The sequence below is a fragment of the Molothrus aeneus genome, chromosome 8 (genome assembly GCF_037042795.1).
Source record: "Molothrus aeneus isolate 106 chromosome 8, BPBGC_Maene_1.0, whole genome shotgun sequence".
Classification (NCBI taxonomy): domain Eukaryota; kingdom Metazoa; phylum Chordata; class Aves; order Passeriformes; family Icteridae; genus Molothrus; species Molothrus aeneus.
The window spans coordinates 11,858,878-11,882,153 of NC_089653.1; the positions used below are offsets into that span (position 1 = coordinate 11,858,878).

Sequence of the window (23,276 nt, forward strand, 5' to 3'; positions counted from 1 at the left end):
GAGATCAAGGCTGTAATTCAACTGCCTTTTAGATGTCCTGTATATAAAACTGGAGCTACACAGCAGCTGCATAACAAATACTGATCTTCTAGCACCAAGTGGTGGTAGAGCAGAACAAACTGCATTAACAAGCTAAGAACCAACACGCTCCAGACCTTTCTCCTTCAAACTGCTCCCTTTGTTCTACATATTTCACAAAAAGGAAAAGCCAAATATTTACATCTTGTTGGACAGAGGGAGTTGTGTCCCTCTCTGCTCTTCTCCAGGCTAAAACTAACTGATGACTCCTCCAACTCTGGCTGGAGGCCATGGCAACATGAATTATGTGGGACTACCCAGCTTTATACTTGAAGAAACTCAATTTTACTTAAAAAAAAAAATCCCACAAACCAAAACACCCCCACAAACCCAAAAAGAGAAAGAAAAAAGTTAGAAGCCAAACCCCCACAAACAACCGAGTAACAAATTTATCTTTCATCAGTCTCTCTGCATTAAAAAAAAAACAAAACAAAAAGTTTGCATCCCCTATCCCCACAGGTCAGAATTGTTGGGCTGCTGAAAAACAACAAAAGGCAGCAACAAGTTTTGCCTTTGAGCTGCAAAAGAAATGCTCTTGCCTTCAGTGGCACTCGGGCAAGAGCTCACTCTGTTCTGGAAGACCAGAAGAAAAAGGAGCAAGATGATGCAAGGAATAAACTCAGAGAAATGCTGATTGCGAGATACTGAAATGTTATTTCCTGGAGTAATTATTTGCCTCAGTGAGTACTCAGAAATCAGCTACACTTAAGGTAGTTTGACACTTCACACAGCTTTGTGTAGCACAGCTCTCTGGAGAGGCTACATACTTAGAGCTCTAACATGCTTCTCCTCTTTATGGCATCATTTAGAACATTTTATTAGCCATATTTTAAAAATCCCACATGATTTCTTCAAACCTGGTCTTTATTTGCCTTGCAACTTTCTGTCTGTAAAATAGGATACAACTTCCTATCTGTATGATATCTGCAAAAAACCATTAAGCTGCATAAAAAGGATTCTATAATCTTCTGGGATAAAACACAAGCTCTCTCAAGAACCAGAGGCACTGAAACCCCCCACCCCTGCAATCACATCTGGGAATGTGCTGCTCCGCCTTTCACAGAGAATTTCACTGTTAAAGAGCTTGTTTTAATTATTTTCCTATTTGAAGGAACAGCTAACCACTCATGGACCTCCCTGCCTCATTGCCTCTCTCTGACATGAGATTTTGTACTAATGCAGACAGGTAAGACACCTGTAAAGCACAGGTAATTTTACAGTACATCCATTGGGTCAAAGCAAATGAAAAAGTAAAGTGTAGCAAACAGGGGCTCTGGAGCCTCTAGCAGGGTGATGAAAGAAGAAACAGTCAGTGTCTCAGTCCCTTCAAAAGCAGCAGCCCAAAATGTACACGGCAAGCACAGCAGGCAGAGCTGGAGCGCAGCCACACTCCTCCTCGCGCCAGAGCGAGCCTGCTCCTCGTGCCCTTCCATGGCAGAGGTTAGCACTGGCAACAGGCACACAGAGCTTCAAAAGCTGCACACAGAGGTGCCATCTGTAACCTGAATAAAGAAGCCCCAAAGTGAAAGGTCACGGCCCAGCACAGCTCGCAGAAGGAAAGACACGTAGAGACTTCTCGTGAGGCACTGGCACGATTCGCATACGCTGGGTACAAGACAGCAACACATGGCAGAGGAGCTTGTTGACAACTTAATGACTGTATTGCTTACTCTGGTGGCTAAACAAAAGAAGATGCAACTCTGTAGCCTCATCAAGTACAAGGAAGTTCTGTAAGTCTAACTTTGGAAGCTGGTACCTAAAAGCGTACATCTTGTCAGTGAGAAATATGCTGTTATCACTGAATTCCCAACCTTAAAAATTAAAAGCTCAAGGTCCAAGTAACTAGAAACTGGTATGTCAAACTTGTGCCTTAGAGGGCTTCCTCTGTAAATTTGTATGAATACACTGTAAAGGACTGCAGAGAGCTCTGAATATGTCATAAAAGGAAAATGCTACTCAAGCTGTACATGTTTCCATAATGAGAAAAGCACTGGATCCATGACGGCTTATACAACAGTGACTTCTGCTGTGAAAACCTTGTCAAACCCGCATATCAGTTATGGGGGTTAAAATTGCCTGCTATTGCTTCCGTTACTCAAAATACTGAATATACTTTAGATAGAACTTCACAATATGCTTCTGACAGGGGCATTTAAAGTGTGATGGGCTTCAGCTCCTGTTCTTGCTCCTATAGCAGGGAGCAAGGTGTCAGTTTTAGTGGGACAAGGATGCAGACAGAAAAATCCAACCATTCACTAGTCTCAAACCAGAACCAAAACCTTTTCATTTTCATGAAATTGTGAACACTTAATTTTAGTCACAGGTGGATTCAAAAGTTTTCAGGACTTGCATCTGAAATCTTCATCGATGCCACTGCATCTTACCTGAGTTAAAAGCAGAGGCAGTTTTAGTGAGCTTTTGTTGTGCCTGCATCCTAGGAGCACTTACAGACTTTCTTCCAAGGAAGAGTGCAACAACATGTTTGAAAGTCTCTGCCTCTAAGAAAAAAACAGAATATAAGAAACTAACAGGGTATGGAAGCTTGAAAAAAATCTCCTGGTTCAATTATTTTTTTAAAAAATGAGTGGTTTCAACAAAGTGCTTAAAATAAAGAGCTCATGAATCCTCACAAATTTTAATACAAGGTTATCTTCTGGAAAAACAATTACTAATGAAGAAAAACCATCTGTTCCCCATAAATTAAAACTGGTTAAATATTGGAAAGTATTTATTTGACTAAACAAAAGAACTCTCTGCACCCCTCTATGTTTAAAGCCAAATATTCTAGCTTGTGTATTCATGAATAGGTGGAAAATAACTGTCTGCACAGGCTATACACGTTAAGTTAGTCTGCATAAACTGTCACAAAGGCTTTCCATTTTAAGTCATACCTTTTATAAGAAGGACTTGACACTAAGCCAGTGAGCCTGATGCTCTCTCATGCTTTCTGCATACTTGAGAGACTAGATTATTATTGTCTGGTCTCAACTAAAGGTCCGTGGCCATACAAGGCTTAGTATGCCTTCATCAATTTAGAGTGATTGTTATAAAATAGCCCGTAAGAGGTGTCTGAGTTTAACATGCTAGAAATCTTGGATCTACAAATAAGCAATATGCAATACTTTTCAATCCCCTCAGAACCACCAATATTTGGAATCCCACTGATTTTGCATTATAGACTGTCACATACATTATTTTAAGATTCAATTACTTTGTTTTTCCATACCTTGCCTGGCAGCTGCTGATTTAGAGTCATCACTAGGGCTGCAAGTTCTCACCATGGATTTTGCTGATACTTTCTGTCTTATGGAAGAAATTGTATTAGAATACATATCATTTGATTTTCATAATCCTAAGCACGTTTGTGTGCTATATTTTTTCTTTGAAGGTTTTTTGTTTGTTATTGAACTACTTCATGATTAAAAAAAAAAAAAACCACAAGAGAAGAATTTACTGCCAGGCTTGTGACCTTGAGGAAGACAGTTGAAAACTCTGCTCTTAATCTTGCAAGAAAAACAATCAGTGCTATATACAGCATGAATTGACTATAAATGAGATGTTGTAACTCTAAAAATGAATAGAGTGTCAGAGGTGTTCTATGTGTAAGTTTGCATCAAGGGACAGGTTCTCAGATTTTAAAAGAATAATTTGATAAATACAAGTCATAATCCACGTGTTGCTGAAGAAATAGTTTTTAGTGCTTTTTTTCTGTTGCAGTTTCTGCACTGCTGTATTAGCACACTGTGAAAATAAACATTCATTCTCTCTCACATACCAGAAATAATTTTTTTCTCTAATCACTTTACATGCTGTACTACACATAAAAAAAATCCACAAGCACAACTTTGAATGATGAGCAATTATGTAGTATAGCTCCTGTTTTCATTAGCCAGCTTGAGTCTTTTAAAGGGTACTTTCTTTTTCAGAAATTACTGATCTTTTTCCAGGAAAATAGTAAATACCTAGATGAAATAGAACAGCTTTTTTTTTTTCAGGAATGTCTCATTTCGATGCTTATTACATGAAGTATCCCATTCAAAAACTTTTATTTTCCAAATGTAACTTTCAGGCTAATAACACCCTTTTAAGGCAGGTATATTAAAATTAAACACAAGGCTAAATAATTGAAAACAGAGCATCAGGGGTTTGTGGATTTTAAGTGACTCATCAGCTTCACTCTAAACTATTTTGCCATATTTCCTTTCACAATGACTAAAACTCCATATATTGGTCAATTACTTATCCGTAGCACCATTGATTTGCAAGACAGATTCTTGGTGTGTGTGCTATCTGCAGAATTAGATTTTTAAAACTTACAAAACAAACAAACAAAAAAAAAAAAAAAAGAGAAAAATGCTCCACTCACAAAACACAGGGACATAAATACATTAACAGGGCAGTCCCACATTGGATAGCTTAGCTGGCCTAACATTTTTCCCCACTGAGAAGCAGGACGCTTCAGTTTAGAGTGACTGTACAACCATGAATTCACACCATCAATCTGGATGATGGGTTATGATGGAAAAAACCCTTTATTTAAACAAAAAAACCACATCCCATAAACAGCAGGGGGTAACAAAAAGTCATAAATCCAAAATCATTGAAATAGATGGGGCTTACATCTAATAAAACAGAAGCTGAAAGTAGTCTACATAATGAAGTACATACCCTGAGGCAGAGAAGCTAAAATAGTATTTTCACAGGAACAAGTATTAAGGTGCCACAGATGCTTTTGGTTTGGACATCAGATTTTTAAAAATAAGGGAGCCAGATAGTGAAAGTCTCATTATCAGAGCACTGAGAACAAGAAAGAAAATAACTTTCAAAATTCTGTCTTAATTGTTTCAAGGAAGGATTTCTCTTTCTGAGTGGCTCCTTCTTCAACTAAGAGAATTGAAAAATGATTTTAAGGGCCCATGAGTAGCAACATTAAACAGTGGTTGTTGCAGCTCTTGTTGTTTCCACTATATTGTGTATTACAGACTACCTGCATCTTGAAATGGCTGACATTACAGAGGGTGTAAACTAAACCTGGGCTTTAGGGCAAGAGTAGGGTGGAAAAGAAACAAGATAAAAATGGCTACTTCTGGCAAATTTCAGTGTTTCAGAACTTTTTATAAACTGTCCTCTTTTAACTCCAGTAATATTCTATGTGATAGCAAAACAGGTTAGACTAATATTAATTCATTTCTAGTGAAGGTAAGGCACCATTTGTGGATCTCAGTAATTTGCAGCAAATCAATTCAGCTATACCTCTGCATACCTTACCAGTCAGTGCTGGTTAATCACAGAACCTGAATAGTGCAGAGAGAAATCCAAATCAATCCAAAGACTGAAGCCTCTGTAGGCCAGCAGAGGTCACACAATCTTAAGGCAGGTTTGTGGACTTTCTCAAGCTGTCTTCTGTGGCTTACCAAGTATGTCCTGCTACAAATGTACTGCTGACACTGCTGGAAACATAGCAAGGCATCACTTTCAGAAACTGCAGACAGGCAGACCTTGCTAAAACATTACCTGAAACTGCTGGCTGCTGAATGCTGGAGGGGATCAGCCACTGCTGCTCACGAGATCATCAACAGTGAGGACAAGGAGTGTTTAAAATCAAACCAGTGATTAATACACAACCACATAGTATGCTTTGTGAAACAAACAGACTTTACATAATGTCCCAAAATACTTTAGCATTAGATAACAGGGCGAGGAAGGGAGGGATTAGGTTGCATCAGCAATGGAAAAAATATCTTTGAGAGTTTAGATGTGTAAGTGAAGCATAAAGCAAGGAATGGGGCAAACAGGAAAGGCTGCACTGGATAAGGGACAGACCTTGACAGAAGATTTATCTACTAGAGATAGAAAGACTATAAAGCAAAGGGAAACTAAAGCCACATGTAACAGTAAAAGAAGGGGAAAGCTTGTGATGTATCCGTAACACAGCTCTCACAAACTACAACCTCACTCCTAAGCTGAGAACAATTTCATGGAGCACTTGATAAAACTCCATGTCTGTGTATGATTACTTAGCAGAAAAGGGACTACTGAAAGGAAAACACAGCAATTGCCCATCAGAAATCCCATTTTGGCTCTGGAAGGCACAGAACTGCCCTATGGAGCCAGAACTGGAAGCATTTCACTAGATTTAACCCAGGCAAAAACTCAATGCTTCCTCACCCCACACTGTCAGGGAACAGCTCTGATCACTGTGCAGGACAGTAGAGTGGTGTCAACATCAGACAGGAACTCAAGTGAACTCATGGCAGTTCAAGACTTGCAGCTCTGATGGAAATTGCCATGTAAAGATCAGGAGGAGGGGAGGATGTCCAATTGATTTTTACAACTTCACTTGAATTATTTTGCAGCTGTAAAACAGTCACTCTAGCACGAAATATGTGGTGCCACCCTGACAAATGATTTCTAAATAATTGAACTGAAAATCAGTCAGAGAAGGTTTCAACAGATCACATTATAATTGCAGCTATTAACAACACATTTTTTAATACAGCACAAGTTAGGATATAAAAGTATGAGAATTCATCTGAATGCTAGAAATATGTTTCCAGCCAGAAGCTCTTCCAAGGCCATACAGTTCAGCCAACCCCAGATAAAAGTGATACACATTTGCCACCACGGGGCCAACCCTGGCAGTTGCCGAGGACATGAAGTTTTCATCACCTTTCTAGAATTCAGCTCCATGTGTTTGGTTTCTTCAGCAATTGCACTTACTCATCTTTGCATCACAAACCTACTTGTTACTATAATGATACGAGCAATTGCTGGCACTCTTAAATCCTATTTTCACAGCAGAGGACAATTTTCTCTCTCTTACCTTAGGTTCTTTTGGCTGACTTTGCTGGAATTATCCTCTCAAAATGTTATAACTAAGAGTTATTTTCATCACAAAACTATGAAACTTACAATCACATTTAAACTCTTTGCACGTATTTAGATAAAAAAAACAAAGCAGCATTTTCAGCCTTTTATTTCTTATACCAGCCAAAAAGACAAGCTTGAAACCTAATACCTTAAGTTTATCCCAGTGGGCTACAAATATCATCTCAACCTGGTTAAAAAATCTGATGATTGAGCTAACTGCTGAACTCAAATGGTAAGCATTAGCGGACCAAACAGATTTGTCAAATGAAGGAATAAAGATAATTTTAATTGATCGCTGTTATTGCTAACAGGATAAGATTAATCTGCAGCAAAATGAGGTACAAAAGTTGAAAAAAAAAATAAGGGTCACTTACTCTGAAGATCAAAGTCATCATCTTCAGAAAGCTGATCATTCCCTGCCTTCAGAGGAAGGGCATAGGGAATATTACTTAAGGAATGTCATTAACATTTGCACTGAAAGAAACTTTAAATTAAAAAAAAGCTACTGCAAATATAAGCATGATTTTATCAAGAAATAGATTTTTTTCAAGCTGTTGAAAGAATTTAACAATTTGACAGACCTGTTTCTAATTCTGGGGAAATATGAAGTATATTTGTGAATAAAGAGTAAACTGCTGTCTTTCTTTTTATATGAAATTGTCGCATTGTCAGGAAGACAGGAAGGACGTGAAGTCATAAAAAAGCCAAAATGGTCACTTTGGACGTGGGGTTTGGTGGGAAAGGAGTTGGGTTTTTGTTTGTGCATTGTGTTTGGCTGGGCTGGGGGGGCGTTGTTGTTTCAGGCTCGGGTAGTTTGTTTTTCTTAACTAGCAGCAGCGCTGTTGGACACTTTAAAGTGTGAGCCAGTGAAGGAAAAGGAGATAAATGAAGATATTGTATCTTTGAAAGCTTCCTCAGCCCTTCGTGCTATTTTCTTCAATATGGTAGACACAGAAAATATCTCAGTGAACATAGACATTCAGCATATGATGTACTGTTAATAAAACATATCAATGACAGATAATTCACCATAATATGAAGTAACTAGGCTATATAGTACTAAGATTTTTATGATTTGATTCTTGAAACAGTTATTACATCTCTTCCATTCTCCCTCCTACATTTTTTAAAACAAAGACTCATATTTTAAAAACCTGTGTGTACATCTGTGTTAAAAAACTCACCTAGAAATTCACACTTCACACAGGAGGATAAAACCTCTTCATCTTTAACAGGTACATTTTGTAGAGGAAAATTAATTAAAATTGCTTAATTAAATGAGATCTAAGGAAATCTGAGAAAACTTTAATACACCTCTTCTCACTGTTTTTCAAGTGAGTTAAGTAATAAGATTAAATAAATATTTTTTAAAAAATTAAATAATCCAAAACATCTTCCACACTGGAAGTCTACAAGATAACTGTGGAACTGAAAATGTTTTAAATTTCTTTAGTCACAGTCTGTTTCCACAGTTAACCACAGTTTATCCACATTTTGCCTCAAGAAAAGGATCCATGTAGACAGACAACTGATGAAGTTGTCTAAATATAAAGTTCCAGTCCTCATCTAAAATTATAGATACTGTAAAAAACAACTACTCTTACAAAAACTTGTAAGGAATTGTTTGTGAAAACAGAGCTGAACAATCCCAGATTAAGCTGGTACTTTCACACTTCTTAAGCAATAGGATCCCCTGTTCATCTGGTTTTTGGATTCATGCTCACATCATTTGTGTTGTGTTAGCAAAAGCATATCTTTGTATTCAAAGAGAAATGACAAACTGAACAGCTAACAAGTTTACTACCAGATGTTATCAAAAATGTACTTTTTCAGCCATTTTCTAAGCAAAATGACACAAAAGTTTACATTGGAAAAAACCCCAATCGATGAATAAGCAACTCTCACACACGTGGGCAGAGCAGCCTGAGAAAATTTACAAGAGGCCAAGCACCCTTTTTCTGCTGTTCAGCTTCTGCTGCACTTCTGGAACCTTCACTAGCTGTTGCACAAGACCAAAGTCTGCTCTATTGAGTATCTGTATTTCTCACAGTATTCTCTTTAGTTTCCAAGCCAGTGCATATTTCTCCAGTGTCAGTCTATTTTAACAGAAGCTGTCCATGTGAAGTGTAGGCACAGAATTGTAGAAATTACATGGAGTCTTGAACTTAAGTCCAGAAAAGATTACAAGATGGTATTTTAACCACGAATACATCCACCAGAGACAGACCTAGGAGAGCTGTTCGAGACTGCTTAAGGCAATGTTGGCATTCACAACAAAGGATTAGGATATGGCCTCCAACTTCATCAGGGACTGAAAAAGAACCCTTGTCTGAGGCAGAGAAGTTGGCAGCTGTCACAGGGTAATTTTGGATCAGGCAAACACTTGCCCTGCAATTCAGGTCAATGTGAACAGAATGTAAGGTTTGAAAGGAAGTCGATGTTTGTCAACAACAAATCATATACATGGGCTGCAGTATCTTCAGCCATTTTATGTCAGTTTAGCTGTGGAAAAATAAAGTTCAAAGATTTTTATTTCTAGTTAACTCTACCTGCAGCCACACATGCCCAACTGTGGCTTGTAAGAATAAGGGTGAAATTTTCAGACTTTCTGTTTCTAACGTTACTATTTTGCAACTCTTTTAAAAAAATCCACATAACTACATTCTTTATTTAAACACCTGGGCAGAATTACTCCTTCCAGAACAAGGGCTAAATCTATGTCTGGCATGTAATATTATAAAAGAAAATGGTATATCAAGAAACTCCTGATCTGAGCTAAGGGCATCTCCTCCTAGTGTTCACTCATGACTTCAGTTCTACTTGGTTGTGATCAGATGATATGCAATGTATGGCTGTTACCTACCTGCCAGAACCTGCCTGTTCTCATTTTCTTCATCCCCTATTAGATGCTGTTACCGTGGTGTGGCTTTTTCAAGAGCAGGTAAGGTGCAAGTCCTTATGACTAAAGGCTATTACCAGTTATGCAGATTACAAGACTTGTCCATCCACAAACTGGGCTCATGCTGAAGCTGACTATCTGGCATCTGAGAATAAAGAAACTGATAAAGCAGAAAAATTAGTACATAATTATCTTCCCTAGGCTTTTGGATAACTCAGTCAACAAAAGAGACTGGACTGTCACAAGTGTAAAAACTGAGAGCATTCTACAATGTGCCCTTGAGCCAATATTCTCACTTTTCCCCAGTGACAATCCCTTGAAAATATCAGTGATAGACTCCTTCAGTTAAAGCCTCCATCCAATCAACTGCATTTCCATTTGAAATCCCTAACACCAATGGGCCAGAACGTTGAAAATGTTAACACAAACCAACATCTCACTTCTCATGTCCTACAGTTTGTGAACATCTCTGGTATTTATGCATCCAAGGATAGGCAAGAGCACAAAACAAACTCCTTCTCAGGGTGGGTATTTGAAACTATCAGGTGGATATGCCAATTTTAGTCAAAATTTCAAACCTGATATGAGAACTCAACTAAACAGAGTTAAGAAGAGCAGGAGCTCTATGCACCCGTTACACACAAGTGAAGTTACAGAAATTGACCTTTATTTAGTAATCAGTTTCTTTAACTTTTTTTTGATACAAAGTGACATTTTCTTGTAGTACAGAAAAATCCATGTCAGAACAGTACCTGTCTGTTTCAGTTGTACCACTGGAGTCTAAGATCTCGAACTTTAAAAAACAAACAAAACAAACAAAAAATTGAGATAAACAAAAAACAACTTCTGTCCCTCACCATGAGAAGTACTTGAACTACTAATTAATCCATTCAATTTAATATTTATTAATTTATATATACAGTATTATAATAGTATGGTATAATACTATATATATTTTAGATGTTTTTATAGTTCAGAATACTGTATATAGTATATAACTACACAAATACTATAAGAAGTATTTTGAACTATAAAATACCAACTGTAAAACAGAATTTAAATTTAGGACCAGATCTTTCTTGAAGAACTGTGCAAGAAGAATCCCTTTTTTTAATTATAAAAGCTGCAAACAGAAGCAAAATTACAGCCTGTAGTGTAAAATTAGATACCCTACATAATGAAATGTTAGAAACAGTGACTGAGAAGCAGGTCTACTCAAATAATATTTTAAAAACAATTAAAATACAGTACTCAGGAAACATGGCACAAGAGACAGAAGAAACAGGTACAAAACCTGTGTTAGGAACACAGAGTCAGAAGTGCAAAAAAACAAAAAGGGAACCGATATAATAGAGTTTGGTACAACAGGCAAATAAGTATTGCAACCAAAACTAAACCATCACTTATTTTTTGACAGTGAAAACACTAACAATCTAGTACCTTTCTAAAGGCTTTTAACCAAAGCCCTAAAACTGTGTCAGCTCTTAAATAAAAACAGTCTATGTGAATGCTACACACTGAAGTACAAAGCTTAAGAATTACCCTGCAAAATTGCACCAACATAAGCTTTCCATATTTACAGTATCTAAAAGTGACAGAACACAGCATGCTAGGCCTAGTTTATAGCTCTACCCCACCTGTACTTAATCCAGGCCCAACAACCAAGAATTATTATTTGTCAACACATGTTAAACTTGGATTGCTTAGATACATTATGATGTTTAAATATTAGCTTCATGCATAAAACAAGAAACGATATCTTTGACAGACAAGCATTGACAGGATACAAACAGTGGTCTGCCCTGTGTAGGAGCGTACTTCCTTTTGAGCTTACTCCCAAGACGTACCGATTCAATTCCACATTATTACCTGGTTGCCAAATCAACAACGTGCTTAGAAATGGTCAAAATTGTTACTAAGAGTCACACTGCGCATGAACCATCCGCTCATTCTCAGAAATTTCACTCCATTTTGGAGAGTTACCTCATTAAGTGAAAGGACGCAGAGTTAAAAAAAGAACAAAACAAACAAAGACATTCAAGTAAACAGCAAGAACCAAATACTTTGAAAAGGTTTTTGTAAACGTGTCATTCTACAGGGTTTTGCAGCATTGTTAAATTCATTACTCATGGACAAGTACACGCAGGTCACCACCCTCGTGACAACCTGTCCCGTGTACACGTACGATGTGAGAGACAAGCTTGGTGAAGTGATGATCTGCCCTTCCCACATGCCTTGTCAGGTCCTCGTGTGTTCAGTGTTATCATTCCCCTTCACAAAACAGAAATCACTTATGGATATCTTTATAAAGACAGAAATGAACTGAGTCCGTTGGGTAGAAAGTTAGTTGGTTATTTACATCTGCAAAGTAGTTTCACAGTAAAATAAATCTACAGTGGGCCAGCTGGGATCCACAGGACCTTGTTTTGTTCTTGGTCGACAGTTGTCATAATCTGAGTGCAAATGCTTGAAAGGGCTCCTCCCTGGACAATGCCTGCAGAAAAAGAAGCCCCACATACAAATGAGATGGGAACAAAAAGTTATGAGCAATTACCAAGAGCAGTCTTCTGCATTTATCTCTGAAGTATTTATCAACAGATCAGAATTAAGCAAGTCAACTCAGTATCTGACAGATGCATGTCTCTATTAAAAAAAAAAAATAAACAGAGCAAAGAGGTCAAGCATTCAATGCACAGTTTCTTCTGCTAGCTCCTAAAACAATCCAGGGAAGTCAAGGAACTGATGGCTATAATCAGCTAAGACAACTGTTTTGTAAGTGGCCTCCATGTACTATTTTCAGAGGCATCAAGTGGCAAAGTTTAAGTCTAAAGATGGTCAGAACCTGTTATAATAAACCTTCTCTGTTCAACATGCGGTGTTAAGAGTTTTATATTTACGGGGTAATATACATAGAGACTATAGCTGTAGCAACTAGACACTATTTACAAATATTAGAAGTAAATTATGAGCAGCTCGCAGATCGCTGAGCTAAATAAAACAGCAGTGGTTACTACTCCAATTCTTATCGTCAACCAGATTCAAGGAACAAAACACCAACAGCAAGCAACTCCCTGAAAATCAATTCACAAGATAAACGAACACCTTTTATTCTACCCTTGCTAAGCATAAAAAGTAAAATGCCACCACTGGCACATGAGAGGAGAACATACTGTCTTCAATACTTAAAAATGGAGGAACTTTTTGACTTGAGAAATATTACAGCCAGCAAAGCCTCTGGCTACAGCTATCACTAATGCTGAAAAAGTATGGAAAGTCTTACACAGCTTAAGGCATAATATTTCTTTTTGAGAAAATACGATGTCACATAAATATATAATACTTGGCTCTGCAATATATACTACAGTTAATGATGTCAGGTGACTTTGGATACAGAACACAGTAACTGAAAAGGTCTATGAAAAGTGACAAATGGCAGGCAAGAAGTGATTCAGATCACACACTGTGTTCACAACTTGGTAGAGGAAACAAAGCTAACTTGAAAATCATTAGTCAAAAACTGAACTCAGTGAAGTAGTTAAAGAGCTCTTAGTAGTTAGAGTATGACCTATAGCTCCATGACTAACCCAACAGATACAACATGCTTCTATCTATCTACATGCTATCTACAGGCTTATTTCATGTACAGTATTAAAACTTCAACAAGCTTCAATGTCAGTGCAATTTGAACACCAACCCTCTCTGACTACCAGCATCTGGAAGTGTGGATGACAGCTGGAGCCCACTGCACAGAGGCACCAACAGAGGGAGGCCCTTCCCACAGGGCATCTGAGAAGACACACATAAGACTCTCTTAGACTGAGTGCCCCTTCCCCTGTCAGGCTCAAACTAAAATGCCACAAATGCCTAAACAAGAAGCAGAAGATAACACGTGGTGATGTAATTTGGCCACGTGCATGTCAAGTTCTCTGTAGGTTTAGTACGCACCACGTAAAAAACATCTGTATGGCTATTATAAAATATTTTGTTGAGAACACATGACTTCTCTCAGGATCCACTGAGAGAGCTCTAAACTAAACACACCCTTTTGTCTCTCTGCACTCGGCAATTATGCCTCAAAATATTTCTTTAAGAATCCCACTCTTCAGGGGAGGAAAAGTTAGGTTTTGGCTAGTTAAGGTGTTTGTTCTTCTACTTAAATTTTGTTGCCATGAACATCAAGATACATTCAAAAGAGTGGGGATACAATTCTAGGTATGTGGAACCACATGGAAATATACTCTGAAGTGACCAGAGAATCTCCAAACACCGTTTGTTTTTTTTCTCTAGTAAAAAGACCACAATGCAAGATTGATTTCATAATTTTATGAAGTTAAAAAGGCTTCTAAAGTTGAATTTAATTATTCCAAATTCCAGTGCATGCTCAAGAAACCTTGGATAATTTTTTTTTCCATTGTTGAAACATTTAAAGTATCTCTCACAAATCAAAATCGCACAATTACAGAAGGGTTGAGGTTGGAACGGGCCTTTGGCAATCATCATTTGTTGGTTTAAACTGCCACGGGTTTCTGTTGTTTTGTTTGATTTTTACAATTTAGAAAACCCTTCTACTCCTCACATGGTATAACACTGACAACACTATGTCAAATCATCAAATCTTGACCATAGTTTGTATACTACTGGCTAGTAATAAAACCTTTCCAGAACCTCTTTAGGTCATAAGATTCTACTATTCAGAACAAAGGAGATTTCTATCTTGACGCTTCCTTTTCTGGTAAAATAAAATAACAGAACTTGAGTTAGACAAAAGGGAAGGCAGAATGAAAAAAAAAGGTGCTCATTGAAAGGACATTGATCTTTTGAATTAAAATTCAAATGGATTAAATTACCACTGTGTTCCTACTGAAAGTTTTATTAAATACTCACCTGTAAAGTACTTGCTATACTCCTGTTCTATTTTTTGAGCTGTCTCAAATTGTTCTTTGGAATGCTTTTGTGTAACTTTGTCCCTCAGGAAGATTGGGTCTTTTTGCTCTCTGAAAAAAAAAAATAAAATAAAACAGGAAAAAAAAAAAAAGAAACACCTCGTATAAGAATAATTTTTTTAATGGACTTGAAGAGTGCCTCTATTCGGGCAAATAGGAAAGGCTAAGTCACATGCAAGCAGACTCATGGGCCCAGAGTGCCATCTACTGTGTCTCAGCAGCATCAACAGTCATCAGGACCCATTTCAGTGCTAACAAATTTATTTGCTCTCAGACCAAGATGGTATTTCTTTAAAAGTTTCAGAGACTGGGAGGCAGTGGATGAAGAAGGAATATAAGTTTTTCCAGTTCATATTAATTGGATCATCATCTCATATACATGCCAGTACTCCTTACACAAAGCTGGGCACAAGCATCACTCTTCTATGGGCTTATGAAGAGCACCAAGTAAACTTAGTATTTCCATGTTATCACATCTATGACACATTTTTGAGATGTGTCTTTTTCTATTACACAAGCTCTTGAAAATAAAAGATGAAAAAACAGAAATACAAATGCCAAAATAATTATTTAAAAACATAATTACTAAACTAACCTACCATTGCTGCAGTGCATTTCAGAGAATGGCAAAAGAGCTTGTGCTATATTGAAAAGTGTGTTTGGACAAACTTTTGCTGCACACAACAGGCAGACAAAATGTGCCACTGCAACTTATACTGATGACTACCAGAAATCCTTGCTTGACTAGTTTGACCATTGTTTCTTTCCAAAAAAAGGAAACAGCTGTAATGGTGACAATTTCACTTCCAAAGGTGGTCAAAACATGACAGGTCCATTTATCATTTAAGCACACAATCATATAGTGGTAATGAAATACATCTCATTGCTCTACATCCTGTTTCTACTTTAAAGTAGTGATACTTATCTTCTTTATAGTAGTCTAATTTACCTACAGATTAAGAATATAAGAAGTCTTCAACTTTAGATACAAAGACAGCCCAAGTATAAGATCTCTTAGCAAAATGTTTCTCAATATTCACATTGGGAGATTATTTCCCTTCTTGCCAAATCAATCTACCAAAATGTGTCAAGGCTTTTTCAAACATCAGGGGAGGGACTGGCATTTGCACATCCTGTGCTCTGTTCCTGGCTATATTCAAACAGGAATTTCACAATTACTGAAAGAACACAGCCTGAGAAGACCACAGTATATGCACTATGTGGCAAAAGGGGACTTCCCTTGCTTTGTTTACTGGAGAATGAAGGTGGGAAAGCTGAGGCTATGAATCAATTGGCCTTTTTAAGAAGATGAAGAACAGCTCTTTGTCATGGTCAACATGTCAATGGATCACACCCATATCAGTCTTGCAAGGTTAGCAGGAAAGATCCTCCTAGCGGACATTCAGTTTGGTCTCCATGGATTTCTTTGACAGATTTACTTAATTGTCATGCAATCCAAATGAATTTAAGACCATATACCTTACAGTGGGTTTTATAAGGACTATTTTCCCCATTTTACACAATCACAGAATGTTCTGAGTTGGGAGGGACCCAGAAAGATCACTGAGTCCAGCTCATCAGTAAGTGGCCCATACAGGGATAGAACCCACATCCCTGGTGTTATTAGCACCAGGCTCTGATCAACTGAGCCAATCTCTGTGGCTGTCCTAAGAGATTTAACATGACTAGGATGAAATAAACAATAAAGGTAAACTTAGACTTATTTTAAGGTAGAATAAACATCCCTGAACTATACCCCTCACAGACTTACTTGATTTGTTTAGCATTTTTGTAGCGAATAAAAATTACAATAGGGTAGATATGAACACTGTGGAGCCGTTCGATGGCATGAGGAGCGATGTCAAGCAGACAATGACAATCCTAAGATCAAATGTAAATGCAAAACACTCATTCAGTTAAAGAGCACAAGCACACATGCAAATCCCCCATTTCTTCCCCTACTTAAATCATAGCAACCCAACAGAGTTTTGCCATACATATAGCATCTTGGGACTACTGAGCAATTTGTACCCAAAGGATTTATAACAAAAGATAAAAGATGAAAAACTGCAAGAAATTGCATTCATAGTACCAAAAGCATGCATTGATAGAAAAAAAAGGTACTTGAAGAACTTATGACATGAAAAATTCGACTGAAATATATGCATTACACTTTTTCAAAGTTTATATATTCCTATTAATTTTCTCTTTCAGAAATCATGAGCAAACACACGTGTTAATAGGACTTGCCATGTGGTTGGATTGAAACCTGTAAGCACTGAACAGACTTCAGGTAACATCTGTCTCTGGGATTATGATGATGTTTATATTCTATATGACTGCATTAAATGGAATAGTTTAAAAAATTAAGTCCTTTTTCTGGAGGTGATAGAGGATGGAATTTAAGAACATTATTTCTAACTTTATTTAGTAATACTGTAAAAGAACAAGAACATTTCTAGTTTCTATAAAGGTGAGCTCATTTTAAATAAACACATGCAAAAGTAAGCTAAGTTTTATTTTATTTAGCAACCTGGGGAACAGTTCCCTGAATATCTTAAAGGATGACACTGCTAACATAATTTCCACCCCCAACATAAGTATGTAAATTGTACAAAGAAGTACAGCATTAAAATAGACTCACCTTTTCTGTTATCTCTTTTATTGACGCGACAGTTGTCACATCAAAATGTCCACTCCTCCGTTTGTAGTCGATGAACAGACAATCCTTCACACCTCGCTCAATGGCTTGCTGGGAAGCTTTCATAACCTCTGTTGCACAGAAGAGATCTCCTTTCATTACTGTTCCTTAGGCACAGAACAAGGCTAAGAAGACAATGTCTGCAAATTCAGATTCTTGGGGTGTTATCCGTCTTCGTGTTGTCATTTTGTTGATTTATACTGATGTTGCTACTGTGTATTCTAAGTACGGGTAAATTAGCTGTATTGGCATACTTACCAAGGGGACATCTGCAAAATTTGCCAGGGGATTCTTTGACCAGCATGTCTTTCACAGCATCAAGTAAAGGTCCTAGAATAAGGACAGGCCTAGGGGAGGTACAGTCCACTTTCTGGACACGCTGATAAGCCAAACTTGCAGAATCTACACACACAGAAGATATTTATTTGTAAAAGCATACATTTCCAGGCACTCCTCAAAAAAGCAGGAGCATCCTTATAGGAATTAAAAGACCTCCTCTGCAAGGGAGGGCAAAGGGCCCTTGACAAATACAAAATATGGTCAGTCATAATTGATATTTTTCCACTTGATAACTCAAACTAAACATTTTTCTAAATGAAACCAATGTTCAATTAAAAAAAACTGAACTCCTCACCTTCCCCAATCATCCCTAAAATTGTCAACAATACACAGCATTTGATATCTCTGGCTTGATTTGTTGAGCTCTTAGAAGGTAGTAAGCATTGTAACCAACATGATTTTTCTAAAGGAGTGATTTTTCTAAAGGAGTGAAGAAATAAAAGTGAAGATGTTGAGTGGTGCACAGGATTTCTGTCTAGACTAAGCAACCTGGACTGAAATTAAATAGTTGGAAGGAAGATCAAAACTATGCATCAAAAAGAATCTCCCTCTCCAAATGAAATAGTAATGTAATAGGTCCAGGAAGAAATTATAAAAGTATTTTGAAACACACTGGTTTGTAATTTAAGACCAAAAAAAAAATTCTTATTAGAGATAACGATCACCATTTGTATTCAGAGCAATTAGAAACTAACATTATTTGTTGTGCTGTGCTACACCTGATTAAAAATGAAACAGAAGTAAAGGCAAAACCCTCCCAAGTATAACAAAGGTACTTGCCATCCAAGAAAGGAATCGAGTCTGTACTGATTGTATCCAGAGCCAATAAATCTTTTCCATCTTTGGAACCGCTCCGCTTATGTTTATGCTTTCTTCTGAAGAATGACCTCCTTGCTGCTGCTGACAATGTCTTAGATGAACTGTTTTCATCTTTAGCCTCAGACATGCTGTGTCTCCTGTAGAATTCCTGATCCATCCTACAATAAAACAGACAAAATGGCTGGTATTTAAAGTTATATTTTTGATACTTTTGACAGTATCACAGCTGGTGATGCTGTGCCTGATGTGTCCCAGGACATTGTCATTTCTAGTTTACTATTTAGCAGCATTAAAACCAACTTGATACAGCAATATATTTAATTCAATGTATATTAAAGTACGCCATCCTTAAAATGACATATCTAAGAATTACAATCTTCCAAAAAGAACAGAAGCAAGTCTTTTATATCACATCTCACTAGTCAGACTTGTAAAGACAAATACTTTTTAAAGATGAATCCTGTAACTGAGGTCACTTACATGTATTTACTGGGAATCTGTCCTCTTTCCAGCTTCTGAGCATTCTCATCCAGCTGCCAAGCCATCCAACAACCAAAATTTCCCTGTGGTAGAGTGTCATCCACATATAAAATGTCATCTTTCTTAAAGCTTAAATCCTGCTCCATCTCTGCCACACGGTCATAAAGTGCTCTGGAAAGGAAGACAAACAGGCTCTGCAACTGCTCTCCATCAACTCAAGGGAAGAACACACCTTTTCTGAAAGAAGTTAACAGATTAGTGGCATGCTCTACATCTCAGGAACACATGAGTGAAAAGTGAGAGAGAGACTTGCTATACTTGACTGTGTACTTGCTGTGAGGGAATAGCTGGATAAATCAGTAAATTTCAAATTTAAAAAAACGTGGCCAAAATTATGTTCCCTCTCTCTCATATGCATATTATCAGCATATTACCCTAACAGCCTTATGCTGTCATTACCAGTCATGCTCAAATACCTGATGTAGAATCCATCTCCAGGAAGCTCTTTTATCTTGTTAAATTCTTCTATCCTATACTGAGTCTTTATTTTGATATTTTCTCCAGGCTTCAACATTTCAAGATAAGCTTCCTCGGCTGTTTTATTTCGCATGTCAATGGACCCATACTGCAAAACACAAAAATAAACCTTTAGATGTGAAATTGTATTCAACAAGCCATACAAGTAGATGAGCTTGTAAAACACGCAAAATTAGTTTATTATTCTCACTTGCAGGTTCTATATGTGTCTTGTCACTTGAAACTCAAGTACAGTTTGCACCTTAAAATGTCTAGCAAGAGACTGAGACATTACAGTGGGAAACAAAAAACTCAAGTGTGAACAGCAGACAGGTACTGTGAGAGAGCACTTGAAAAAGTTGTGCAAGTGTAAGCTGAGACTCCAAATTCACATTGAAAAAACGCCTAGTATTTTTAGGGATAGCAAGTGGTCTGAAGGAAGTCAAACGTGATTACAAAGCAAAATCTGGATGCTAGAAGTTCAAAGGGAGAGTCTCACTGCTCACTTGTATCTGAAAAGCTCAAAAAGATGTGTGTTTATCACCTTAACAGTCTTGACAAGTAGATAAATATTCTTATTTCAGATACAAAAAGCAGAGTCAAAGACACAATACCTGTTTTTCCCTGAACTCTCTTTAGAATTTCATAGTGGTAAGATCAAAATTGATCTGTTTCACAGTGTCTTTCACATCCTTGCCTTTCTCCTACATACAGCAATTGGATTCAAAGCTTCCCATTTGGATGAAGGGAGCAGTCAGTAATTACAGGTAGACATATGTGAGTCCTTCCAACTTCAGGGCATCCTGTGCTATCAACAGTGATAGTTCTCCAGGCCCACATCATCCAGCTCATGTGCTGCAGCCAAAACTCAAGTTTGCTTTCTGACCATTCCTACCTGGGTTTTGGGGCAGGAACCCCACACTCACAGAACATTCCTCACTGTGGGACAGCACAGCACTTGGCACCTCCCCCTTTATGCCATCCCAGCCATTAGTCAGTACACTGTAGACATTTCTGAAGTGCTTACCTCAAGTATCATGTCACCCAAAACTAGTCCATCAGGTCCTTTTGCTGGGCTGTCATCATCTACATCTGAGACAAATATTCCATACAGGTTTCCACCGCATATCTGGATCCCAAGATCAACTTGGGATTTTTTAACAACAACAATTCTAGGTTCAGGGGTCCTTTTGTTTGTGTCCACAGGGCCCCTTTTGACAGAAAGAAATAACACCTGTACTAGAATTGAAAAATTTGCCATGCATAAAATCAACTTGCCATCTGAAGAAGGTATATTTTTAGAAATATTACTTGGAATAGGTCACCTACAGACAGAGTCTTCAACAACAAACAGCACCTTTCCAACAAAACCAATCTTGCAGAAAGCTTTCTTCATTCCTTGCAGACCTCATGTGTCAGAAACAGTCTGAAAGCATGTACATTTCTATCCTGGGGTCCACTTAACTTTTCTGCTGATTTATTTCAACCAGACACAGCATTCACAAAGTACACTTCCTGATTTAATGCCCTTCATATCTCAATCATGACCATTTATTTTCCTTTAAGACAGAAGTTTCCCTCTCTACCTTAAGGAATTCCGGGGACTTGTGGTTGGAGTGGTTTGTTTGGATGGGGGTGTCATTGTCCCTTCGTCCTGCTCACTCACAGTGTCGATCACGGAATGATTGTCAGGCGTTGCAGCTCCGCTGCCTTGGGGGGTGGAATGATTACTCACAGGCTCCAAGCGAGAACTAAGACAGGTAAAAAAACAAAAGAGAAGACTGGTGGGTTAATGCCAAATATTTTCCACTCAAAATTTTTAATTTGGCTGTAAGTCAATTTTAGAGTAACAGAGATAAAACCCAAACCCTATAACTCAAATGGGCATGCCAAAAAACCATATGTTCACCATAAGTCTATGAGAAAGACAAAGCTCTGTTTTGAAGTGTGATCATGCATCAAAATAGGATGGGTAATTTCACCAGGTCATTTGCCTTCTCTAGTTAATATTGGAAATTCCGATTATGGAAAAAAAAAAAGTAAAAAATACTTGAAGTACTAAAGTTTCATAATCCTAGGAAGAAGTCATCTTGGATTTTATGTTAGTATATTTAGGGATTATGCCCAAATAGAAGAGAAAATATATTTTGATGCATCCAGCATTCTTCTTTTGACAAACACGCGTTCACACATTCTTTTTCAAAGCAATCACACTTACCAGCACACATGTGCTCACATTTGCAAACATATTAAGTGTACAGAAGTTAGCTATCAGCTAAATAATTGTGTGGACAGGAGAGGTGTCTTTTTCCAGGTCTAGCCAGGCTTACCTTGACCGTGAGTGATTGCCAAGCTGATACATGTGTGGGTTATACTGAGCCAGAATAGTGATGGTGTCACACTGCTGCCCAATGATTAGTCGAGCTTGTTGCTCTGTAGCGTTTCTCAAATTAATTCCATTAAACTATGGGAAAATTGCACAAACCAGAATGTCAAGTTTGCAAATGGAAACCAGCAAGCTCATTCTTTCAGTGTCCTAATTAGTGTAATGTCTAAATGCTCACTTACTCCCACTGGAGAAAACAGGAGAATGAAAATATTGCTATACAGTGATTTTCTAGGGTTTACTCCTTGGAAGAAATCATCATAATTTTCAAGTATTTTGTAACCTGACAAGGAGTTGAACAATACTTTCACTCTTAAAAGACATATATATTCTGAGCTGTGCTATGATTTGATACAAATTGGTTCAGATCACCAATATGAGTAAATTCAGAATTTAAAGAAATTCAGATCTATTCAGGTCTATTTTAGTATCAGAAACACACTGTGCAACAGAAGGTACTTTAACACGATGTTACACTTACAAAGCAGTTCTGTACTTTACAAAAGGCTACTCCATGTGTTTATCTAACACAGTATGCAGAAACATCATTGAGCCTACAAAAATAATTGTTAACCAGGTATCTTAGCTAAGAATATGGCACAAAAGCATGAACCTTGGTAAAAGCCAGCTGCTTGAAAATGTGCTCCCCTTACCAGGCAGAGTATGGGATTGGGACTGAAGTTTAAGATAAAGTATGAAAACTAACTAGCTTAAAATTTAATTACATCTATATAAGACAAGATGAAGATATACCATGAAAAGACATTATTTTTATGATAAACCCTGAAAATATCACAACAATCACAATTATGAACTATTACAATAGAGTGTACCCTTTGCTACATCTCACAGTGCACAAAGTTGCACAACATAGTTGTTTTGGGGAAGGCAGATACAGCTGCAGTCATACAAGCTGATTTACTAAACCTTAGCAATAGGAAGCAAACAATTACCTCCAGTAACTGATCACCATATTCAAGGCCAGCTTGATGGGCAATGCTCCCACCTGTTACTTTAGAAACAAATATTCCACCATTTTCTCCGCTCACAATGGAAATCCCGAGTGGCTCAGAACCCTTCTGCACTTTAACATGGCGTGGCTCTTCCATGTAGGGCCTTTTAAAAAGAAATTTAAAACTCAGTTGGAAAAAATTGCACTTGAACCACCACAATACCAAAGTTACATGCAACATTTATTCCTGTCTGAACTTTAATAATAAAACAGCTTTGAACAGTTACTTAAAA

At 37.5% G+C, this 23,276-nt stretch overlaps 1 protein-coding gene across 4 annotated transcripts in view; it reads right to left on the minus strand.

Moving 5' to 3' along the window:
• Positions 1-10,492: 10,492 nt before the first annotated feature.
• DLG5 (discs large MAGUK scaffold protein 5) overlaps positions 10,493-23,276 on the minus strand; it is a 97,151-nt gene continuing 84,367 nt past the window's right edge. For all 4 annotated transcript variants that reach the window (XM_066554344.1, XM_066554341.1, XM_066554342.1 and 1 more), the window contains 12 exons: positions 22,985-23,147; positions 21,976-22,109; positions 21,232-21,396; positions 20,673-20,856; positions 19,606-19,754; positions 19,130-19,300; positions 18,611-18,807; positions 17,750-17,893; positions 17,435-17,562; positions 16,562-16,671; positions 14,732-14,841; positions 10,493-12,341 (listed from right to left, as the gene is read on the minus strand). In XM_066554344.1, the coding sequence (XP_066410441.1) occupies positions 12,238-12,341; positions 14,732-14,841; positions 16,562-16,671; positions 17,435-17,562; positions 17,750-17,893; positions 18,611-18,807; positions 19,130-19,300; positions 19,606-19,754; positions 20,673-20,856; positions 21,232-21,396; positions 21,976-22,109; positions 22,985-23,147 (1,759 nt within the window). In that variant the 3' untranslated portion in view covers positions 10,493-12,237. The remainder of the gene's footprint in view (positions 12,342-14,731; positions 14,842-16,561; positions 16,672-17,434; positions 17,563-17,749; positions 17,894-18,610; positions 18,808-19,129; positions 19,301-19,605; positions 19,755-20,672; positions 20,857-21,231; positions 21,397-21,975; positions 22,110-22,984; positions 23,148-23,276) is intronic.